Consider the following 27,139-nt stretch of genomic DNA (forward strand, 5'->3'; position numbering starts at 1 on the left):
TTCGTGCTTTCTTTTTTAAACAAGTCTTAAAAAATAATTTTTTGAATGGAGAGTTTACTGAAAACAATTTCTTTATCCTGTAAAAATAGAAATAAAATCTACGTACATCTCACATTTCCTAGTTTCCACTTTATATATATATATATATATATAATATATATATATAGTTGTACTATTCCCAAATTTGTTGTTATAACATACTTGACATTACCAAGAAGAGAGAGCTAGAATTATTGTACATGCTTAATTCATAGAATTATTGATTAACCTAACAAGGAGGAATCAGGTTGAGCTACTCCATCTCAATTATGTTTTACTAATAAGGACTAAAAAATAAATTATAACCGTCACGGATTATTATGGATGATAAATATTTCTCATTTTTAATTAGTTATCTCAAATTAAAGTTTCGGAATGAAATGATATCTAATATGAAGCATTATACCATTAAAATCAAAAATTTGAAACGCAAACTCAGATTAATAAGATCGTAAAATAAATATCGATCATCGTGTCCAACATTGATTCCTTCAAATGTGTATCAAATAAGTATATCCGTTGAAAGCACGGCAAAAGACAAAGTGAAAGTAAAAAAAAAAAAAGACAAAAAAGAGTGGCACAAAAAAAGAGTAGATGGTAAAAACATTCGATAGGAGTCATAGGATATACTCTTAGTATAGTAAACAAAAGCATGAAATATGGAGCTTTTGTCATTTCATTTTGTTTCCTACTTTGGAACAAAGATATCTTCCTCCTAATTATTATGGTCGTAGGGTACATTTAGCAAGGAAGCAAAATTAATCTCGTACTTGGTCAATTTTTTTGATGTGCTTGATGAAAATATTACACTAGAAGAATTGAGTAAATGACGAGGCATTGATATATGTCACCTACACGTCAATTGTGTGTCAACAAGACCTAACCCTAAAGGTTGGGATTATATTTACTAGGCTTTAGTGGTAAATCGAGATCAACTGCTTGATAGGCTTAGTTAAAAAATTAAGTTGCATTCTTGCTAATAGTTAATATTATAACTTTTTACATGATAATAAATGCTTGACCTAACAAGTGATATGAGAATCAAGATCATAGGTTCTACACTTATACTCTCAAAAGCGACATGATACATGTGAGAGGTGTTGAGAGAGGGATTGTTAGGTAACATCGACATTTTCCCAATAGTGAGGCTCGTGTGATGGAGCGTGGATGGCCCAAGGTCAGAGTCTTTCTCGAATATGGAGTTTGGTTAAGAAATAAAACTATGTCATCGCGATCAACTATAGCTTTTAGCATAATCATAAACACTTGACGATCTAACACACGTTAGTAGTGTTTTTTGGGGTTTAGTTGTCAATATCTGAAATATACTGGCCCATGTTCTCACAAGGACAATGGACCATGCCCAAGCCCATCTCATTATGACTGTTTAACAAAGGCCCAAATTTTATTTCTATATTACAAAATAATTTACAAAATTTAATATGAAAAGTGTTTAAATAACAAAGGCCCAACTCTGCTCTGCTTTATTTGACACTATTTACTTATTGAGTTTTGGGAATAGGCCCATTTATGATAGTGGGCCTAATGGCTGGTTTGGACTTTATTTTCTAAGTTGGGTCAAGAATCTCTTTTACCCGAAAGGTTTATATATATATATATATATATATATATATATATATATATATATATATATATATATATATATATATATATATATATATATATATATATATTATAAAAGAAACATACAAACGAAAATTAGTATAACAAATGAAATTATATCTATAAGGCGTAATTAAACAAATTGTAGGTTAAGAAAGTTACATAATGTTTCATCTCTTTTTGCTATGTATGAAGTCATATATTATTATGATAAGTTAATCGATAAAATATGTAACTCTTTCGTATTAAGTTTGCGGAATATGTTAAACTTACAACTATGGTGACAATTAACTATAATTAAATTACTCCAAACATTAATTCACTGTGTTAAGAAAAGAAAGTAATATGAAATAATTCTTAAAATTTTGTATCGTTCATTATAAGATTTATCTTCAAAACAAACACTTTCAATAATAATTAGAAGCCCGAATTCAAAACGTGAGAGCGATAATACATACATTTTTCTCGACTGAATATGAAAGATTTGTCGAAACTATAGTTTGATGTTGGACCATTAAAAATTAGTGCATAATGATTTTCTTTTGCACTCATTGTTAGTGTATAAAACTATTATATGTGTTTTATCACTTGAATACTAATTTTGCATTAATTCAATCCAAGTGAAGTCAAAATATTACTTACTAGATGCTTTTAATTAAATCTTTTGTTGTCCAATACAATTCTGTATCTAGTCAAAATGGTTCTCATTAATTATATGTCAGGTTAATTGTCAGTGGGGCTGTCTTTATTTGAGGATTATCAGAGTAGTAAATTTATTTTGATGTTAACTTTATACTTAATTACTTCTTGCATCTCAGTTGAATATGACCCGTCTAATTCATCTAAGTTTTTGGTGGATTGAGACTAATTAAGTTAATCCACGAAAATATAATTTATTCAACTTGTTTGGAAATAATCCATCAATTTATTATGGCAATCTATTTCAACTTGTTCATTTAAGCTCATCTAAAAAATTGTAAGATTCTAGTTCAGATTATTTATGAAAAAAAATCGTTAATTTTTATTATTTCTATGTTGTATATATTAATAGCTTCTAATAAAACAAGTAATTAAATTTTTTAAGACTTTATAAAAAAAACAAACAAAAGTTTCTAGTAAAAATTGGACGAATTGAGTTATTTTTATTATTCAACTCATTTTGACCTAATCTATTATAACCAAAGTAATATCTAGGTAGATTAATGATCCTCTCATTCTTTTCATTTTTGATAGTTATGGATTTCTAGCTCAACTTGCGGACATCTTGATTAAATTTATGAAATGCCTCTTATTTTTCACCAGTAATAAGTATCAGATAACTCAATCTAACAAGGCAAGATCATATAAAAAAAGATCACCTAGTGTATTATTTCTCCTCAAATTTAAACTTGGGACCTGAAGGTACTTAATTAATAGGTTACACCCTGATTGTATTTATTAATTCAATTCATTATAATATGCCTAATCTCAGTCCAACTAACAAATAAGTTCATTTTCACATAAGTAGCTGTAATTATTTAAAATTTAGTAAATATATATTTATAAAATGATTCGAATTATATTAAATTCATGAATATATTAGTTTGAATAAATATTATAGATTCGTTTAATTTGGTTGATTATTTAAGTCACTTAAATATGAATTTAATTAAAATTTAAATTAATTGATCTGACTATAATGAATTTTTAACCAAACTAAGTCACTATGTAAAATAATTTATCAAAGTAATACATTTTTCTAAAATTTTACAAAACTAGTATAAACGTATTTCACGGTAACGTTTTAGGGTATATTTTATTTTTTAAAAACTAACAGCATTAGGTTGATATACGTTAGTGTAAGTAACATTTTACTTTTAAAACGTTATTTTCAGTAACGTTTTACTCCTAAAACGTTATTTTCAGTAACGTTTTACCCCCAACTAGTTGTATGGGGTGGGGTGCTTGTGAAAAGCTGCTTTGGATATGAGTAATTCCTAAAAAAAGGCAAAGTCCGGTATTTGACGAAGATCTTTCTATCAATAGATAGGGAGTGAAACGTTACTATGAGTAACGTATATCAATCTGACGTCATCAACTTTTTTTTAAAAAAATATATCCTAAAACGTTATTGTGGAATACGTTTATACTAGTTTTGTAAAATTTTAGAAAAATATATTATTTTGGTGAATGACTTTATATAATGGCTTAGTTTGGTTAAAACCTCAACTATAATTGAAGTCCAAATTAAATGATGTGGCATGTCAAGTAAACAAAAAAAAAAAACCAATAGGAGAATGTCATGAGTCAAAATGACTTAGCACACTTCGTAAAACTCAATATATCATGTCATTTAAATTTGATTGACTGAAGGAAAACTTATTTCTATCACAACTCCTCTATTCACAAACTATTAATGCGGGGTCCTCAATTCCTCACAACTCATAAAATACGTCAAAAATTTTAATAAAAAATCAGAGAAAACTCGTGGATAAAATGTCATAGATTTCTCAATAAGCTAATAGTTCAATAAGTTCTAGATAAGCCAAAATCCCTTGAACTCAAGTATATTAAGTTAAGTTCCAGAAGAGCCATTGAATCTATCTCTGAAAAAACAAATCAAAGGAATCATAAAGATTGTATTATCCATATTCTTAAATTAATAAAAATGATTATTGTAATATTTTTTTTAAACGATTTTTATTTTTTTGAAATATATTTTATTGTCTGTCACAACATTGAGCAAATCAATATTTTATATTTAACCTGATTTCAGTTTAACCCGCTCATTTAACACACGGGTGTTGAAGCCTCATTCGCATAAAAGTTGAAACTTGTTAATCTCATTGATTGTATTATTAACAACAAAACACAGATACATTTTGTGGGGTGTGGGGATTGCCTGTAAAGTCTCTTTCTATACCTAAAACACAACTAATTTTATTTCAATATTTGTTGCATTTTAAAATGATCCTCTCCCTTCCTCCCACGCACATACCAAATATTTAAGTCTTTATCAACTTTTGTATTAATTTATTTGTTTTGATTAAACTAATTAGGGAGTAATACTATATATCAATCAATCATTTAGGTGTCAATCCAAAATTAATTGAAGTTTATTATGTTAAATTATTCTATTTATCCATTAATTATATTTGTCATTAGTTCCATAATATTCTACTCTTTTGTTTGAAATTGGATATATCTGTATGCTTCTTGCTCTTTTATGTCCATTTTTACTAAATTCTCTTTATGATAAAATGCCTTTTTTCTCTTTGTGGATAGAACATTCTGTTTTGTGTTGTATATATCATAGTTCGTTATGTATTTGGCAAAAAATGAAATTGTACATCGGTGATCGATAATCGTCAATTTAATCTTTTAAATTTTTCGTCATTTTATTTATTTAATTAAAAATTTTATCATAAAATCAATCTAAAAATATAAGTGAGAATACTAATAAAAATAATAAAATACAATTATTACGTTTACTTAATCTACTCAGAATGAATCAACAATAGTATATAGTGATGTTGATCTTCCAAGTTGATTAGAAATATGTCGGCGTTACGTTCTCAAAGAGTAAAAAACGTGAGAATCATAAGAAGTTGTTATTCATGTGAAATAAATAAAAATAGAAAAAAAAATACAAAATAATATAATACATATATCATGAGGAGTAGCACCAAAGCAAACTTCTATATTAAATTTTTCTGTAATTAGCAGCCGATTTATTTGTATTGCGGCGGACGCAAGCAAAGTAAGCTTATCGATTTTATTTTTTTAATATAAACTATGATCTATTAATTTATATTTCATTTATAAATAATTTTTTTTATCTTGAACGTGTAAAAATTGTGTCCAAAATATTATATTTGTTTGTATTAAGCAGTCGATTGCTTTGTATTTGCGGCGGACTTAAGTTATATATATCTGAAAATAGGCAAGTCGGCAAAACCCCACATGTCCCTATTTTCATTTTTTAGCTCGGTGCGCATTTACTCTAACTAATATTATAAATTAAATAAAGTGGCAAACCTCTTTAAACATGTTTAGGTTTTTAATACAAAATTTTTTAAACACTAACTATATATGATTTCGATAATATATTTTGATAACATTTATTTATTAGAATTGCATCAAATATATTAGGCAAAACTCATTCGATCACTATAATAAAATAATTTTTGATCATATTAAATATTAATATTAATAAAAAGTGTTAAAGTTTTTATAATATTAATTAAATGTCATTAGAATCAATGTCGCAAAAAATTTAGAAACATATATCAGAAATGTCAGTTGCCACTAATAATATATATTTAGTGACAATAAAAAAATAATTACAACTAATAATTATTTTTATTATAGTGAATAAATCAAAAGTGAAATAAGATTTAATGTTCATCAGATTTAATCTTTTTTTTGTACTAATAACCTACTTTTGTAAAAGAGCTAGTTTCATTAGAACGTGAAAGATTCGGAATAGCTAATGCAAAATCTTAAGGTAATGAACAAACTCAGATAGGTTTAATATAATACTCTAAATACAATATAATACTATTTGTATTTGGTGAAATTTATAATTTTTTAAACAGTTTGTACAGAATTAAAAATAAGATCGTATATGATATACAAAGCACGAAAACTCTTAATATAACATGATATTATTTATTTTTTGTGGAATTCATATGAAATTTTCACATAATTATTAAAATATTAAATTATGAAAAGGATAGCGCAATAACCAAAACGTTTCATATTAGTAGTAGTTTAAAGATATTACTTGGATTACTTAAAAATCCAGTATCAACAAAAAATAAAAGAAAAAATAAAAGTCATACTATATAATATTTTAATTTTTTATTATATTACATAGAAATAGAGTTCGGATTTGAAACGGAAGTAAGGTTATATGTAAATCTGAAATCAGTGGCATGTACATGTGTTTACAAGTTTATTAATATATATAATTTGCGTGGACATATAAAAGTCACTCTCAAAGGCCACCACACCGACTTACTTTCACACAATTTGTTTTTTCCGTTTTGATGATATAACCTATAGTATTTATTTTTGCAATTATAATAATATTAATTACCGCCCCTCCTAAAACTTCAACCAACTTGTCAACAATCTAATTAAAGTCATCCTCATCTTTAATTGTTAATCCATTTTAGTCAAAATTCATTGTATTTTACTTCATTTGAGTTCTACCACTAGATTGTGTTGGCAAAGATATATATATATATATATATATATATATATATATATATATATATATATATATATATATATATATATATATATATATATATAGTGGAAAAGAAAAGAAAATGCACTATAATGAAAAATATATTTTGCAATAGTATTAATCATAACTACTAAAGTCATTATCAATATTTTTTAATTAAAATTTGTTAAAAAAAATGAAAAAAGTCTCACATTAGTAGTTAACAATATATCGGTAGTCAACAATTTTTCTTCCTTTGATCTAGTTTTTGGGGTCTGAATTAGACGTAGGATCTAATTTTACAATACTAAATTAGAGACATTTACATTGCATCTGATAAGACATATTTAACGATAATTAAATCGTTATTATTAATTAGTTATAGTTAAAGATGATCTTTGATGTAATGACGAGGCAAAATAAGAAAGAGGAAAAATAAAAATAAATTGTAAAAGTATAAGTTTTTTACGTGCTTACATACACTTGTCATTGTATAAAACCTGAATATAATTTCATTCTTAATTTATTTAATATTAGACTTCGTATTATGTTATTCAGACATTGCAAAATTAATCTTAGACATTTATGATATTGAATATAATTATCTCATAAATATATTGTTTAAGTGTCCAATTATAACATGACGTGCTGCTTCAATGGCTCGATATAAAAGACGATCAGTTCTACAGCTTTTAATGTCATATCTTCCAAAATCAAATTATGTACTGTCCGATTTGCAACCCCTAAAAGTTACAGTTAGGTTTGATGTCTATTTATTAGTACTATTTTAATTGTTTTCCTAAGTTGTTATAATAGCATATTCATCAACATCTTTAAATTAAATCACCAGTTGGGATCCATAATCAGTCAGCTCCGAATTGAGATTTCTTGGCATTATATATTTTTAAATTAAAATATTATGCTTAAAAAAGATGTTTTATTGATTTAAGTGAAGATGTTTCCACATTTGTCGTTATCGTTGAACAACAATCAAAAAAAAATTATAAAAATTAAACTACATAAATATATTAATATGATTACAAATATATCTAGTCGTCTATCGATATGATTATAGTGAATAAAAGACTTAAAATTATATTTATGAAAATGAAAAAATCATATTAAAAATATGGCTCAAAATATAAGCACTATGGTATATAAGTTTAAATTTGATTAAATTTTAAAATATTAATAATGAATGAGAAAGGCATTCAATGTCCATATCGGCCAAATAACGATTGATATCTTTTGACTTAATTTATTTTGAAGACTACTTTAAATTGTAAGTTACAACTAAAAAGCAACCTAATTGTACCCTTTGTGGCTCTTCCTTATTTTTTTTAATAGCGATTACAATACTATTAATTCAAATTTGCGTCACATAAGATCTTATTTACTAATTCGCGATAATTTTAACCTTTTGCCATTCGTATCACATTTAAAACGCTTGATCTTTGCGTGAAGAGGAAGTGTGACACCACAATTTAGTTCAATTTCATGTATGTATTTTGTTTATACACAATAAATATATAAATAAATAAAAAAGAAGATAAAATGAGTAACATTATTATCAAAAGTTAGTGTATTTAGCCTAGTAAATTTTAGAAGTCATTTGATTTTAGACCAAAAAAAAAAAAAGAAAAGGGAAGAGCCGACCATCAACACCATTTTTAATAACCTCAATGATTATTCTGTACCTCTTTAGATAATTATTTGAAGAGTTGAATTTCAAGTTTCCTGTCTACAAAAGCTATTTTTAGCTAAACATGTGGAAAAATTGATGAGTATCAATTATTATCCACTTTATTATAAATCATTATTTCAAAATATTTATTAATTTATAAATAAAATTATCTTTTTCCCCCACACATTTAGCTAAAAATACCTTAATAAAATAATATATAAATATCTTTTTATTATTGATAATGCATTAGGCTAACTTTTATCGGTTATCGAATGACCCTTGAATCGTAGAATAAAATTATTCCTCCCATAATTAATTAGTGAAATTGTTGTGAAAAATAGCTCCGATGAAATATGTCGGCCGATTTTGTACTTATCTTTAAGGAAGATCAACGTGGCGGCCGTGCCTAGACGACAGACTAGCAGCCAAGCAAAGAAAACAAATTACTCTCCCTTTATGCGTGCTCCATATGCTCTCTTTCCTCAATCATCCACACAAACGCGAACAACGTAGCGGAATAGTAAATACTCTTTCATTAATAAATTTTTATTTAAAATATTTTATTAAAAAGTTAAAATTTACATATTTAAATTTAATTAAATTCTAATATTAATATCACATCATCATACACCACCCACCCTGGGTTTTTCTCTTTCCATATATAAATACAAAATTTATCTCTATATTCCAACCTCCATATATATTCTAATAACAAACGTTTCTTCTCATATATCACATTTTCTCCTTTCTCCATCTTCTTTCTTCTGAAAAAAACTAACAAAACAAGTGAATATATTTAATTTTTTTCAGTATGATGGAAGGAGAGAAGAGAAAACAGAGGCAACACCAGCAAGATAAGCCATACAGAGGAATACGGATGAGGAAGTGGGGTAAATGGGTAGCTGAAATTCGAGAACCAAACAAACGCTCTCGAATTTGGCTTGGTTCTTATTCTTCCCCTGTTGCTGCTGCTCGTGCTTACGATACCGCTGTATTTTACTTGCGAGGTCCTTCAGCTAGGCTTAATTTCCCTGAATGTATAGTGGATGACCATGAAATTCACGATCTATCAGCTGCTTCTATTAGAAAGAAAGCTACTGAGGTAGGTGCTCGAGTTGATGCTCTGCAAACTGCGATTCACAATTCTACTGTTAATTCTGTTGAATCAAACTGTAATTCGAATTCTAAATCTACAAGGATGATGATGAAGCCTGATTTGAATGAATATCCTAGCCCGGAAAGTTGCGACGAAGATAACTGAATCTCTGCGAGTTAACAGAGGCCAAAAGGGGGATTATTTTTATGTTGATTAGATATACTGAGGATCCATGTATGAAATATAATCCGAAGGGATTATATGTTAATATTATCAATTATGATAGTTATTAAAGGAAATTTAATCTCAAATTACGAATTACTGTTTGTTCGTTTCTTTGAATTTAAATATTTTTTTCTACATAATTTGTTACTGTTTCATTGAAGATTGGAATGGAATCGTACTAATAATAGAAGATAAAAGCCAAAAAAAAAAAAAACAAGATATGGCCTACAAAAAAAAAGGGAAAATTCAGTTGGCAAACAAATTCTCTTTTATGTTAACAACAAGTAGATAAGAAGATAAGAAGAAGAAGAAGAAGAGATTGTGTTGTAAACCGGTAAAATATGTGACGTTGATCGTGTGTGGAGACCACCACCGCTATACGATGGAGTGCCCCACGCCAGAGTCATGTTGCTTTAATATACTAAATAAAAAAACAAAAAAGTAGTGGTCCTAATTATTTGATTAACGTGTGTTCGGAATTTGTATTAATGTCTTGATTAAATTTGATTGGACAAGTTATAATTAATACGATAATAAGCTAAGTAGCATTTTTAATAGGATATATTTTTTCTTTTTTGTGTTAAGGGTTTAAATTTTAAATTTTTTGATAAGGAATGAAATAGTTTTATCACCGTATCGCGACTGTGGTCGATAGTAATGGGCCTAATTAAGTCACTGTCAGGGGTGGGCATTATGATGATTATGAAGCTGAGAAGGAAAGCTTTCTTCCCTATTTGCTTGGGTATTGGATGATGCACACCTGGGCGGTGCTAATATTTTCGATTCTTTTAGATATTTATTTTGTTTGTCAATATTTGAAGTCAAAACGGATCTAGATACTATGGGTGTGAATTTTTGAAAATTTTATATACACTTTATTGCCTTCCTTGATGAGGGATCAAATTCTTTTTGGCTAAGATTTTTGATAAATTGAAGTTTAAATTTGACTATATAAGGTATGGAATATGTTAAAGGACTTGATTACTTAGACATGTTATGTCACATTTATTTAGGGTGAGGTTAAAATAAAAAATGAGACATCATGTAATCAATTAGAAGGTGAAAATTGTAATAAGATACTTGTAATTGACTTCTATTGATGTAAAATTATCGATTGGAGTTATATATTAGTGTTACGTGTTTGGATTTTTAAGTCATTTTTGCTAATATTATTAGTGCTATTTGTTTGAGTGGTGGAGTCAAGTGTCAACCGATGTTTTTCATTGGTTTCTCACAAATCGTACGATCACGGCATATATACATACAGACTTCATAAAAAGATTTCATTTGTTATCTTTTGAAGTCTCACTTTCAAAAAAATAGAAATTTATATTCAAAATTTCTAATTACAAAGGAGATTTTGAATTTATGAAATTTAAATTGAGATTTTCCTTTTAAAATGAAAGTGTATTTACTAGTTGACCACTACTCGTGGATTTCAGTTGTTTTCACATGAAGACCAGGAATTCTTATTTGCTTTGTCAGATCAAGGTACAGGATTCTGAACATATCTTAGATTCCTAAATACATTTTCTGATGCATAGTTGATTTAAACTAAAATAAATTAGTTGTGCAGTTTGTCTTATTTAATTAGCAACATGGAGATAAGTACGAGGGGGATATGATATTGTATCAAAAGCTCTCATTTATTTAAAAAAAAAGAAACAACCAATCCTAAGCGATTCCATTGATTAATTTAAATTCGTGACAAAAATATTACTATATGTAAAACATTTTTTATAAATTGATTTAAACTTTTTTTATTTACATTTGAAATCTCTAACTAAAAATAAAAGATATGTATATATATATTCGTAAATTATACACAAGCTATTAGTGTATGCATTTTGGCATGGAAAAAGCATTTCTGAGTCCAATTTCCCCATGTATGATGCTTATAATGTTTGGGAGATTATTTTTATAGAAAAATCTACTTTTTATTAGTAAAATTAATATAAAAAAAATAAATTCCATAAATAACATTGTATGAATTATACCCGCACCCAAATGGACCACTCACTCCCATGAGGCCATGACCCATCCCCGTCCACCCCCCATTAGCATTTCGCAACACTCCTTAAACCCCACCCCACCCCAATCGTTGTATCAATGTCAGGTGTGAGTCCCTTTCTTATCGTCCAAAAGTATTGATCCTTCACTTGCATGTGACCTATCTTATCTAAACGCTCCTTACCACCCCTGGCTCAGCTCACCCTCTCCACACTACCTGACCTATTTTGGATCCTCAATACTATTGTTATAATATATTTTTATCAACTTATCAAATATCAAAAAAATAAATAACAACTTAATTACGATATATGTACACCCTATATTTTCATTTCATTTGTCTAGTTTCTTCGAGGCACCATAAAGTATATAGAAGTTCATTAAAGTCTAATAATGTTGTGATTTTCCACCAAATACAAGTTTTCTAACAATATCTTACAATTAATGATAAATATATTGGTGTTGTTATCTATGTTTAATGTTTGGTAGTTGGAGGTTTAGTCATAACATGATTGTTTTATTTTAAATTATTATTATTAGTTGCATACTATAATACTCCACAGTAAATCTTAAAATAAAGAGAGATCTTTCCACTTGTCCAATGTTTTGGTCGGCTATTACAATTTCATACTATTTATTTATTTGGAGTTTTATTGTATGGAATGATGCAATGCGGTTGCACAAGAAAGATTCAACCAATCAATATTAATTATACACTTCTTCTTGGAAAAAATATTAATTAAACTGTGGTCGGCTAAGCACTATTCATTATTTTCCAAATTATTGGACCACTTATTTAATTAATCAGAGTTTGGTCGAATCAGTCTCTTAATTTAACTCCAAACTTCAAAGTATAGGATAATTATGCATATATTCTTTTAATTATTTGCCTGACTTTTCTTATTCAATAAATATTGGTGGAAGGAATGTTAATAATTTTTTAATTTTCTAATTATTTATTCTAGTTATAGGAACTGGCGGGGAGAGAAAAAAGAAATGATAGAAAGACAATAATATATAATGGATAAGTAAAATAGATATTTATTTTTAATTTATTGGACAAATAAAATCAGACAAAAGCCATTAAGGGTGTGATAGTAGCCTAATAGTCAATGAACTGGTTGATAACTACGAAGTTTAAAACTTAGCTAAGTCAAAAAAATATTTTTCATCTGTCATAATATTGGTGGACAAAGTTATCTGCCACCTATTGTCGATAATAGTTTAGGTGTGTAAAAATTGTTCTGAATAGAATTATCTGACACTTGTTATTCGTGATAATCGAGGTATATGATAGTTAATCTATAATGATATTTATAATTATCGAGGTGCATAATAGTTGACCCAAAAACTTTCTATAGAGAGAATTGACTGCTGCGGTCGAGATTTGGTTTGGTTTCACTAACTCCAAGCCAAGGATTAAGATGGACTTTGACCATATGTTTGATTCAAAAATTTATTATTCTCTCCGTGGCAATAACTTGACATAATTTAGGTCAATATAAAATTTGTGACTTTTTATTTGAAATTTATATCTATAAATTTGATATAGGAGTAATATTTTTGTGATTATGAAATATTTAAAAATATGATTTTAAAAATGCTCTAATATTAATTGATCATAAAACTCTCTCAAAAAGAAAATACAGATTCTTTTTTTCAAGAAAGAAGATTAATTTTAAATGTCAATATATTAATATATATAATTTTTCTTTTGTTAAATTATTGTTTTATTATTGTGATATTCAACAAAATATATGTAACCTTCCACTAATAACAATGTGAGTTTTTGGATTCATTCCGTAAATATTTGGATCATTTAAAAGATTATATTACTGTCATATAGAGTGATAGTACAATATAAATATAACACGAGTGACAATATGGTGGAACAATTGATAATATGACAATAACGATGAAGTTAAGAATATATACAAGTAATTTATCAAGAATCGAGGGACTAAAAATATTTTTAAATCAACAAAAAGGACATAAAAGGGACCAAAATAGCTAAAAATAGCAAACCAAGATGGAAATTTGGAGTTGGAAGGGGACTGGTCATGGTCATGGACAATTATTAATTAAAGCATACAAATTTGTCTAGCAAAAAATGTTTTTCTTATCGTCGTGTACCAAATAAAAAATCATTGAATCATTGAACAGGTCCCCAACTTTCTCAAAAAATACATTTGCTACTTATTTCTTATAAAATATCAACATTTCACCACTTGTCATACCATGGACATTTATATAAAGTGGGTTAGAATTTTTAAGACGAATAATAAATTAAAGTGATAAAATCAGAATTCATAAACTTTAAATTTTGATTCTATTCTCAATTTGAATTCTGATTCAATCCCTTTTAATGAGCGCCATGTAGTTGTAAGTTGCGAATTTTATAGGAAAGTATTCGATTGCTTTTACCATTATTTTGTTATCAATAACGTAAGGTACACTTATGAACATTGCTTAAGATATAAGTTTTTGCTTTCCTATTGGGTTATATAGTGATGAAATACAACCAATTGTGGAACTTCATTAGCAACTTTTGCCTTTTTCTTTTATATAAATTGTGGTAAAAATAGTTTTTGGACTCCCTTTATTTGTTACTCCACTTGAAGTTGTTAAGATCAAGATTAATCGGATCATGTATATATCAATATAGTTATTTCATAACGAAATAGAGTTTTAATCAACTTAACCCTAAAAGCTAGTTATAAAGGTAAGGATATACTATTTAAGTCATAATAATAAAGAGACCATCCATCCTTAAAGGCTCGATGTGAAAAGCTTTACATATTTTCACTCTAATTAAATCGCATAGAATATTTCAAAAGAAGAGGATTCATTAAACTTCGTTATTTATTCTTAGCTTCACAACTATGTCTCGTATCTATTTGGATTTTTGAACTTCTAAAGAATGGCCAATAACAATAAGGTAGAAGTTTCAGTAGAGAAGCCAGAAATATTAACAAGGGATTCAAAAATTTGAATCTAAGACCTAAAATAATACACATTTATCGTTTTTGTGTGATGAGATTTCAAACTAGGTTGATTCAATTGAACCCCCTTCACACACTCTGACTCCTTCATAATTGGTTCCTTTTATCTTTATAAATACCATATATAATAAGAACTGTCCATATGAAGTACATAATCTTTGTGTGGATATAATTTTTCTACCTATATAGAAATATTGAAGTGCCAAAAAGTATAGGTTATATATATACCCACACTTAGCTCTGTGTAGGTCATATGTGTTATTCTAATGGTCCCAAAAATCAGATAGTCCCTATTTATTATCTTTTTCTATTTTAATTCATTATGTCTCTGAAGTTCTGCATCACGTGAAGTGACCACTCCAAAAAAGAAGAAAAAAACAGATCTTGTGTATAGAGATTCTAACATATCACTATTTTTGAAATAATTGTCAAAGGCAATTTAGCAAAAGTTTGAGAAACGAAAGGCTGTCAAGAGAATGACAGAAAGTATTAAGGCCAACATAGGTTATGATGCAGTAGTAAGATTTTTCAATTTTCAACCAGAGATATCGAATTTGGGAGCTTTAAGTATAGAGAAAATTTTATTTGAAGTGTCATCTCTAGATAGGCCTTGTAATATGCGATTCGAATTTAATTGAGACTTCAATGTGAGCTTCAGATATTAAATGAAAAATTAAAAAAATATATATATATCTTATCGTCTCAACTTCATGCTAAAAAGTACATGAAAAATATAGAACATGTTGATAATTATGTCCATTCAACCACTAAAACTTATAATAGATGTATATGTCACTACCACCTAAATACCTAACACCAATTTATGTTTCTTTCTCATTAAATCAATAAATGTAATCAGCTATTCAAACTTGGTCAGTTATCCTCCACACATATAATTCACATCATAATTTGAATTACTATATATAGCATTTTTCAATAAATGTTATAATATCCTATCTGGATGATATAATTGATCAATTATTAGTTTTTATTAAATGTGGGGAAGTACACCTACCAAACAGTATAACATGCAAAATGAAAATATGAGATGATTAAACCAAGGAAATTTAAGGAATGAAACTATCCAAATTACCAATCAATTAATAATATTTTCAATTAATTCTGCTGTTGAGTATGTGATCAGCTACTGGTATGACAATTAGATGCATTGATTCCACTCGGTGACATCTAGGAGGAATATGTAGTGTTTTAGTGAAAATACTGATCAATTACTAATTGATATTATTAAAGTATTTATATAGTTCGATGAAGTGGCGGATCCATTCAGGTACGTGGGGATGTCACGCCATTCATGAAAATTTTATTTATATATAAATATAATATTTGTATAAATTATATCCGTGCCACCCAGAGAACAAAATTGTTCTGTGGGGCAATGGTAGACCCGCAAGCTAACAACCCCTGGTTCAAAGAGATTGATTCCAGGCAACAGCCTTATTTTGTTTCAATTTTTCTTTTTAACCACAGGCAGCGTTTGTTTTTTAAACTACTAGCACATTCTTTTTTTGATTTTTGATTTTTGATTTTTGATTTTCTTTTTGGTCCGTCTAAAAAAGAATGTCACATTTCCTTATATGATAAGTATTTAGAGGAATAATTTCTCTTTTACCGTTATTGGTCCCACTTAATTTTCTAATACATTTATGAAGAGAGAGAAAAGTGAGTTACTTTTTTGAAAACAATTTGGTAACATTTCAAAGTTTTCATTATTTCTAGTCAAATGTTGCGACATAAAATGGGTGGGAGGGAGTATTAATTAATAATTGTTTTTAACTAATTTAATTTAACTCTTTCACTTTTCTTTTACATGATTAAATATATTAAAAAAATTATCTTTACCGTTGAAACCTCCTTTAAACTTTTCAACAAGAAAAAGTTGTCATTAAATAAAGCTTCAAGCTTCCGTCCGTCGCCCAATTCTGCTCTCCGTCCAGCCACAAGACGAATTCTATTTGAATCTAAAATTGATTTAATCGATGAGCCTACTGAGCATTAGAGACAATCTAAAATTTGGAGATTTCGATGCACCAACACTATCTTAATTTAGGTAGTTAACGAAAATTTCACTACAATTAATGAATAATGTAGTATTTGATTGGTTACTAATGGCTCGAATATGATTTATAAGCTAAACTTAAAATAAAAATAATAAAATAAGATTGAATTGTATTCTCGCGAGTGGTTCCTCCGGCTTGTACCAACTAAACAAGGGCACCCCTATACCTCTTATGGGTAGAGTTTATTATATCCTACTTTATGTCAGTTTCTCACGATAGATATATATATATATATACACGTAACCTTTTTGAAGTTAACAGATGCACGTGCACCCCTATCATGTGGTCCGCCTCTGCTTGGCACCCAGTGACCCTAATTCCTAGATCCACCTCTACTCCAATGATATTAAGAATGATGAAGCAGTGGATCCAATCAAGTTAAATAGTTTGAATTTGATCTAATTTGAGTAAATACTTTACCTAGTGGATCCAATTTCCGTAATTTTCCTTTTTAAATACCACAACGGAATTAAACATATTTGTGCAAATCACCTCCGAAAAGCTTCTCGTGGTTAATAGCATTTGGGCCTAAAGCCCACAACGCATATCACAAGAATCAATGATCCGTCCATGTATTTATCTACTTGGGCCTAATTTGTTGTTTGCGATTCGGCATAAGATCCAAATTTTATGTAAAATTGTTAACGGAAAAATTGGAAGAACTTACATAAATAGCACCAATATATTCCCTAACAAATTATTATTATTATTATTTTTAATTATTATTATTATTAAATTAAGTTTAAAAATTAAAAATTAAATTATCAAGATTGTTTATTTTCTCAACTTTTAAATGGATAATATGCCTTTTTTAAAAACTACAACATGTAATATTATGAACAAAATATAGATCTAATATTTTATCAATTTTTTTTTTTAAAAAAATAATCATATGACGGTTAATGATAATTACGGTTGGAGATGGTGATTGTGTGTGCGTATTGGAATGGTATAGGTTGATCATGTAGTTTTGATGATGACAATTGATAATTTGTAGTATATGTTAGTGATAATAATGTAAGTTGAATATGCATGTAATAGTGATTGGTAACGAATAATGATGATTGATGACGGTGAATATTGTTGTGATGATTGATAATATTTGTGATTGTGCTGAAGTCTAAAAGATGATTGAAGAAAATTGATTAAAGTGGATAAAGTAATATTATAATTTTACTCTACAAAGAAATTGTTAACAAACATTTGAATGAAATTAAAAAATTGTCAAATATCATTCATTTGGATTCTGTAATTACAAAACAAGACAGACAAATATATTTAATAATTAATATATTAATAGATAAATTCAAACTTGAAAAATAAAATAAAATAATTAAAATCTAAATAATTAAGACTAAACATAAACCTAAATAAGTAAAAAGACACATTAAAGATATAATGAATCAATCTCCTTTTGCATTAATTATCTACCTAATCGAAATTCCATCATTAACTATATTAATTTATTTGGTTAATTATCCAACTACACCCTACTCTTTATTATTTTATTTTATTTTAAATCTAAGTTTTATTTGCTTTCCCTCCAAAGTCATATCTATGAACTGATCTTCTACCCCACAATCCATTAGTCAACATTATAAAATAAAAAAGAAATTGCATGTCTTCTGATTGACATGCCATGGGCTAAGCAACTTTATCAAAGTCTTCCACAAATTGAATTTTTTTTTTAAAAAATCAAATATCAAAGTACTATAGCTTAGCATGAATAACATATTAATTAATGTAAAGAAAAATCAACCACTAATCCGACCCCATCAGCTTTGAATTTCTCAAATAACAACAAAAAAGAAGAATTATATAAAGATATGTGCGTGGACTTCAGTGTCTTCATCACCCCTTTTGTGAATAATATCATCGAAAATCTAGACGCTTCATTTTAAATTTACGTAAATTTAATAATATTTAAAAAAAAATTTAAATATTAAAATTTAATCTAACTGTTATCATAGTATTTTACTTGAGTTATTATAATTATAAATATTTATAAATTTTAAATCTTGATTTCATCTTTAAGTATTTTATAGACTAATTAAAGAGAGAGACACAACCCAAAGACCAATACTTTGATAGGTGAGATAACTAATTTAGCCTAAAAATCCGTTGGCATATTTCTTCTACCACTTCATTGTCACCTTATTGCTTCTTTAGTGATTTGAACCTACAAATTTAAAACTAAAAATAGAGGTGGTTACTGAATATTACTAAGCAACGATTTCTCATGGTCGTTTTTTATTTTTAAATAAGAATTGACATATAAGTATCAACCACAAGAAGAAGAAAATAATAGATTATTTTTGCAGCATTTCCAATGAGACATAGGAGATAGGGTATTTTAGGTCAGGAATAAGTCACTAAAATGCCCAAAATTCAAGAGAAGTGAATTGGTACTACATAGATTTGATGATTCATATGTCTCTCTTTTCTCTTTTCTCTTTCCCAAAACAAGGAAAAAAATAAAAGAAAAGGAAACAAAGCATGCAAATGAAGAAAGTAAAAATTAAAGATGACGAAAATAAGTAAAAAAAAAAAAAGGAAGCTAGTCAGATCATAATTAAAAAGGAAAAAAGAATATTCTTATAATAAATTCATCATCTCATGCCTTCTGGATGCAATGGGAAGAGTTGAAGAGTCCTATCACCATTTTCTCTACAATTTATAATTTCTTCTTCATCTTGTTGTTGTTGTTCTTCCTCCATGTATTCAAATGTCCATCCCCTACACTTTCTCTTGTATGGACTATCTTCATCCCTCACTACTTCTCCCTGTATCGAGTAACAAATCAATATCAGATCAATTAAAAGATAACTACAGATCAATACAGTAGTGCAAAGGGTTCATATCAAAATTAATATACTTATTGATACGTTACAACAAGTAACAATATAACGCAACATGTTATAACATGTCAAAATAGATGGACAGTTTTTAAATAAAATTATACTGACAGTGTATATAACTTAGTTATAAACGTGTCATGAGACATACCCTAGTGTCAAATGACAAAGGACTAGTGACTATGGCTGATGGTGTTCTTGGACTTTGGCTAAGGCCAAGACTATTCCTCTTTTGCTTTTGTCTTTCACGGGCTTTATGGTTTTGAAACCAGTAGAACACATTTTTGCCTTCTATTTTCCCATATTTTCCTAGTTGTGCTGTGATTTGCTCTATTTGTTGCGCGTTGGGTGTACGCATCCCACCTCTATACAACATTTCAAGTATCCCTATCTGTTCTTGTGTTGGATTCCATCTTGTTCCTCCTGGGTGTGATTCCACCTACATATGTTAAAAGTAAAACATCAACAACCACACTAACAAAAAAAAAAAGTATATTCATATGGACCTCGCGAATCTCCTACATGTCCTAACATGCCACTAGTGGAATCAAGTGTATACTTTATGAATTCAAGATGTTAGTAAGAATATTCCCTTTATCATTTGATGTGATAAGACGTCAGAATTTAAACTTTATGAATTCATGATGAAGCTGAATGCACTGGTCATTTGAGTTATTCGATTTGAAATGTACTATTCGTACATATCTAAGAAAGTTTAAGTCAAAACAATTGAATTCAGTTGAACTCATACATCTACTAAAGACGAATTCTGTTAGTTCAACTGAACTCATTACGTAAATATGCAAAAAAAAAAAAAAACATTTAGAAATTACCTGAGAGGAGTCTTTCTTGTCTTCATTGTAAGCAAGTTTAGGAGGGCTATTGCTACTTTCAGGCCTAATGAAACTCTTAAGATCAAAAGGAGGAGTAACAATGGTAGTTGTGGTATCATTATTGGTTGTGTTGAGCTTAGGAGCAAGTGGTCTTAAACGTTTGCAACCAAGTGTAAGTGAAGGAGAAGCAGCTTCATGCTCTAAGAATCCACGTGTGAATTGATGCACCTTCATACTTAAGCTTCCTGATGATGATCCCATGTACATGGAGCTAGACAGCTTTTAGTATTCATATGCCACTAGAGGCATCCCCATTATATAGAACTCAATTATCACTCCTACTAAAAAAAGGTGGAGTTTAACTACCATCATTCGTTGCTAGTGTAAAAAAGAATTTTTACACTGCAATCATCAAGTCACCTAAAAGATAACTATATGCGGTAATTAATCTAACAATCTATATTAAGTTAAAATTTTAACCTGAATTATGTGTTAGGTAAACTGTGACATAGTTTGACGAGGCATAAAGTTTTAAAAAAATAATTTTTGAAAATTGTGATCGTCTAACACAAATTCAATTAGATATTTATGTGAACATATATAAATCAAGAATTTGAAAGTTAAGTAATTCACAAGGACATAATTTTATTTCTCAACTAAACCACCAAACGAGCGTTATATTGATCCTGGCTATGACTCGAGTCACTCCACCACCCTTATGGACCTTTGTCATAAATAAAATATTGACGTTATTCAACGTTAGCAAAAGCAAGGTAATGAAGAAAATGATTAATCGATTCTAACATCGACTCAAATCACTCCAATTTCTTCGTACACCTTGTTATAGACAGGATGTTGACGTTACTCTCTGGAAAAAAAAAGTATCGAAGAAAAAAAGGTAAAATTAATAATAAAAGAAAGTGGGAAATGAGGTGGGTGCCTATAAGAACCAAGACCAAATGATGAGGTGAGGTTGACTTATGATTTCCATTTTAAAAAGTAAGAGGAAAAAAAAAAGGTGGATCAATAGAGAGCTAGCTAGCTATAGATAAGAGGCAAAAAAAAAAAAAAAATTTAAAAAAGGTGTAAAATTACTATTATGAATGAATGAAATGAATTGAATTGGTGAGCGTGTGGGTGAATGTATGCGTGTGTGTAGTTGGCTAGTCTAATCAACTAAAATAAAATGTAATGAGTAATTTTTCTTCTCTTTTTTCTCTCTATTTTTTTGCCTTTTTTTTTCTTCTTTCTTCTTCTTACTTTAATCATTATAATTTGTCCATGCTTTTCGGTGGCCTCTTCTCCTTCTAAATAAACTTTTTTAATATAATGTATCATTAAAATTAAATAAAGTTAGGACAAGAAAAATAAATAAATTATTAAAGCAAAAAAAGTTTCCACCAATCCCTAAACTCCTTATTGGAACTCTTTGTTTCTTTCCAAGATACGGATACGGGGAAAATAAATTGAATGCCGTCTTTATGTAGTGGAATATTATGTTAGAAAAAACACTCTCAATTTATTGATACGTTGATTTTTTTTATTTGTCTATATTTAATAATAATTTTTGAAAAAATTATAAAAATTCTTTCTCAGAACATCTATTTATATCCTCTCTTGAATAAATTCATTCCTTTTTGATATATTTTTTTTCTATCAGATACATTTCTAATTTTTTTTCAAATTCATCCCCTCTCATTAAGTAATGTATCATTGAAAATTTATAAATTATGTATTCGCTTTTTTCTAATGTACCTATTAGAAATGTTATAATCTTTAAAGGATTTTTGTGTTTTAGAAGAATAGGGATGATATAATTTGCTCTTAACAATTAACACTATGAAATTAATTATGTAATTTTACTTTTTTTTATTGTTCAATATTAACATGACACAGTTCTTGAAGAGCATTAAATGAAACAATAATTTTATAATAACATTGGCTGAATATAATAAAATCAAAGTTTTAAAAATGCATTGACAAACAACTATAGTCAATTACATGGATAAATTAACTTTTTGTTTTTGAAATTAAACAAATAAAAATTAACGAAGAGAGTACAATTACTCATTATATCATTATTTGAATATAGTTGTATGTAAGGGTAATATAAAACTACGTGATACATAGTAGTCCGTCGATTTTTTCAAATTAGATAAGTAAAAATAGATATCGATTTATATAGTATTTTTTTTTATATAGTGGTTAATAAAGTTGGACAAAGGAGGGAGTATATTACATGCATGACGTGTGTAGACATATTGTATACTATATATGTGACAAAAATCCATCTGATGTAGCTTTAGTTATATGCCCATAACCCAAATATCCCCTTTTTTCTTTGGGAACTGTATACTCCAATTTCCCAAATATTATTAAAAGAAAATCCACTATCTCATACTTTTTTTAAAAAAATTTTATTATCTCCATTTTTGTATAGCAAAAGTCTTTGCATGATTCAAGCACATGCATCAAAGTAATTCCCTAATTATCTGTCACCCATCAATGATTGAATTTTATTAATTTAGGCATCAAATTATATACTACAATATAGTCAAGAACGTTGGAAATTATTTTTCACTGATTCATATCTTTCTTTTTCTTTTGTGTGTCTAAATACTTTGTTCTTTTAATTTATTTAATGTTGAGAATGCACCGAAACCCATTAATTCTTCTAAGAGTTATAAAAAAAGTCAAAAAAAAAAAGAGAAGAAAATATTCAGCTTGACTAAAATATAGAAAGGTTATTATAGGAGCTGGCTTATTCACAAACGTGGCAGCTTATTATTGAAGGCAGGTATTTCTTGTCTTGTCTGTATTTTTTAGGATAATTAATTTGTGTCCTCAATTTGATGATAGATTGGAATAAATTTTTTAATTTGGACTCAGTTGATATTTTTATTCTCTAAATTTTAGAGTATGCATCGAGTAAAGTAGATGCAAGTCTTCTATGTATTGTTTTACATAGAGTATCACATGAATTTTCATGTAAAAATATTTTATGTAACCAGTTAAAGAGTTTATTTGTATATAAAAAATTTGAAAAACATAAAAATTAGTTAAATTCAAATATTACGATCCATTTATGTATTATGATAACTTGAAATGTGAATCCAACAACAACTTTATAGTAAAAGTCTTCAAGGGAGTGCTGAAATTTATGCCCCAATTTCTGAAAGATCTATGATCCAGTTATATATTTCTACTCTTGATCGTATAGATCTTGGTATGAACATAAATCTTCATTTTTCTATCTGCTTTTATTTACGAATCATCTCACACAAAATTAATTAAACACAATTATTTCATTGAAAAGTTTCGCATCAGATAAAAAAATGATAAGTGATCTCTTTATATGGTCTAAGACAATTCTATCTTTTATGAGCAAATTTATACGATTAAATTCTGTCCAAAGTCAATAACATGATATTTGGGCAAAACTCATTTCATTTATTGTTAATTAAAATCAAGCCTTCATATTAAACGTTCGAGATTCAAATGTTCACTGTTAATAAAAAATATATATACCTTCACATTATTTTCTTATGAGCTAATTTTACGATTAAATTATGTCCCGAATTCACAAAAGTAATGATGATATTTGAAATTTTAGATAGTCATACATATAACTTCGTAAGATTAATTCAAAATTTAGGCGTGGAGAGTGTCAAATGACAAGTAACCACTCGTTTGAATAAAGCTAAGTTTGAAAATTATTTACACAGAAAGAGTGATGTCCAATCAAACATGCGATGTTTTTTTCTCTGACAAATTTATAGTAGGAGCTGTAGTACATAAAACTTTATTCAAATTATATTATTATATTCATATATAAATAAATTTACTATCCAATTTAACGTCGTACATAAAAGAGAGATTTTGCATGCACCCTTTGAAAATAAGCAAAGGTTGTTTTTCGTTTCACTTTTTTTCTCATTACTATTTATTACTTAAATCGATATCTTGCTATCATACTTTTTGACAACTTCACGGAGGGGTTATTTGAAAATGATTCATGCAATTCACTAGTAATATTGTCTGTTTCGAATCTAAGTTAGCGAAGCTTTAAAACGCATCATTCAGATGTAAGATTTGTTTACGTTTATACCTAGCATTTTTCTTAAGTTTTTATTCCTATGTGGAACTTTTTTTTTATCTTTATAAGATGAGGTGTCACCTAAATCCCTCTTATGGAATTATCGTCCTCCATGAGATTTTTCTTCACCGCATACAATTTATCTAAAATCAGTACTCATTAGATTTATCTCATCTTATTAAAATTTGTCTAAACTCAATTGAAATCTAATCCACGTACACAAGGTTGAGACAAGAGTGACTTTGATATCATTTGTAACTGTCTAGTCCACTAAGTGATATTATTCTCTTTGGACCAAGATCCACACAACTTTAAAACACATCATTAAGATGTAAATTTTACTTACCTGTATACCTATGTATTCTTTGTCGATATATATAGACTTCTTGATTTAATGTTATGGTCATAATTTTACCCCTATGAAGATATGAATAAAGTTGAATGCATCGCATCATTTCAGAATCCGCTTATGAAATTATATATTATTATTGTTGTATTTTTCTCAGACCATATCTAGTAGACTTAGTACCTACAAAACCTAAGAAAATTAGGTTAGAAAAAAAATTCTACATATGGGTTTGTCGTTTGGACAAGATACCAAATTAAATTGTCTTGTTATTGGCCTGCCAAGAAGTCATTCTTTCTACGTAGAAATGTTTTCACATATTGTAATGATTTCAATTTTGAAATTAGTCACGTTATCCCATTTAAATGTTTCGGTGCCCCAACGTCAAAGGAATATAAATATCCAATTATTAAGTTTTTTTATTTATTTTTACTTTATTTTTTTTTAGTACAGCTCACCAAAATAAAAAGATTTTTTTATTTGCTTAAACTCGTTTAAAATTAATTAATTAGATATAAGTTTTTCTAGATTGATTGATTCTTTAATTAATCTCCAGCTGTTTTTTAATTTTTTTTTCAAAGTGCTGATGGTTTTGTACCTGATTTATAATAATTAGTGTAAATAGAATCTTGAACAAAGTGAACATATAATTATCTAATTTCATCTTTCAAGGTAAAAGAAAAAAAAAGTAACAGATGAAATATGATGACAAACCTAAAATTTTGCCTGATTAGAACGTTCTTATAAATAATGAAACTAATTAAAAAGAAGTAAAAAAGTAGAATGGAGGAATAATAATATACGTTACACAATGAGTTGAGTACGTGTGGCCATTTGGATATATAATAACACTCTCATTATTGATTCAGTCACTAATTATTTGTTCGTATTTCTCTCTTACTTGTTTTTCAAGAATTTAAAATTGATTGGTAAGGAGGAGATAATGAACTTGTCATATAATTTATAAAACTTATTTTTTTTCTTATTTCTATAAAATAACAAAAATATTTTTATCAATCAAACGTAAAAGAATTTAAACTCATCGACAAATGATCATTAATGTTGAGCTAGCTCATTATTGTATTTGAACATCTTCTGTGTCTCCAATTAAATTAGACGTCCCACATGTTCAATTTGAGGGGTAGGTTACTTTGTTCCCTTTTAGCATCTAATTGAACAAAATATACATACTCATGGTGCCATTATACGATTCTCTTTTATATTATGTCTGTCACCTTTTTTCTTTGATCTTTCTTTATTTGCCTAATATATAGTTTGTGTCCGTATATATCAACATCATCAATTTCCATCATCTTGTGGTTTTCCAATATAGGAAAAATTACGTGCTTTAGAGTCAATAGTTTTACGAGACAAATATATAAACGACGGTATAATTATATAAAAGTCAGTTTACTATTTTAACCCTATCAATATTAGCTCGGAGAAGCTCATTTGGGATTCATAGCCATAAATACTCAGTTATGTGGGTGACACATACTACAACACAAAAAATAATTTTTTGATTATGATAATGGGATAAAGCCTCGTATTAATAGTCGAAAAGAATGATTAGCTATACATATATGTTATAAGAATGTATATTATGTAGATTAACTCAAAACGGAATATATATGTATATATATATATATATATCATATTCAGAATATATTCTAAGTGATTGAGCCCACCATGCAAACTAGACGATGGATCTTCATGATGACTTGCCTGTGCTTCATTCCTTTGCTCTCATAACGACAAAATCATCACTTTAAAATTGATTATAAAGTGAGAGAATATTTTTGTACAAAAATAATGTGTCAAAGCAAAAGAATTTAAGAACCGTACGTACAATGAGAGTGTGATATAGTTGTTAGGGGTTCCTACTTAAAGACAAGTAACTCCGACCTGGATCATGATGCAATAGTAAAACTGTTTTATTCTTAATTAGAGATCTCAATTTTAAGTCTTAAATATAAAAAGAATTATCAAAAGCATATATCACTTGTCAATGAGCCTTTATAATGTACGATATAAATTGAG

The 27,139-nt window shown here is 27.9% G+C and overlaps 2 protein-coding genes across 2 annotated transcripts; one reads left to right on the forward strand and one right to left on the reverse strand.

Annotated features, from left to right (window-relative positions):
* The first annotated feature begins 9,289 nt into the window (after window positions 1-9,289).
* Window positions 9,290-9,972, forward strand: LOC101248770 (DEAR1-like TCP binding protein). Its single transcript, NM_001348417.1, has one exon. It carries the CDS (start codon window positions 9,370-9,372, stop codon window positions 9,817-9,819), a length of 450 nt encoding a protein of 149 aa, NP_001335346.1. The 5' UTR covers window positions 9,290-9,369; the 3' UTR covers window positions 9,820-9,972.
* A 9,289-nt stretch (window positions 9,973-19,261) lies between these two features.
* On the reverse strand, window positions 19,262-20,946 carry LOC100301933 (WOX4). The gene is given in 3 exon segments (NM_001247322.2): window positions 19,262-19,752; window positions 19,976-20,263; window positions 20,658-20,946. Coding segments are annotated over 3 exon segments (729 nt in total). The 5' UTR covers window positions 20,925-20,946; the 3' UTR covers window positions 19,262-19,578.
* Window positions 20,947-27,139: the final 6,193 nt, after the last annotated feature.

Source organism: Solanum lycopersicum, chromosome 4, assembly GCF_036512215.1.
Source record: "Solanum lycopersicum chromosome 4, SLM_r2.1".
NCBI lineage: Eukaryota > Viridiplantae > Streptophyta > Magnoliopsida > Solanales > Solanaceae > Solanum > Solanum lycopersicum.

Excerpts from the sequence above, each read along its gene's own strand:
- LOC101248770 (NM_001348417.1), top strand. The coding sequence starts at position 9,370 with ATGATGGAAGGAGAGAAGAGAAAACAGAGGCAACACCAGCAAGATAAG.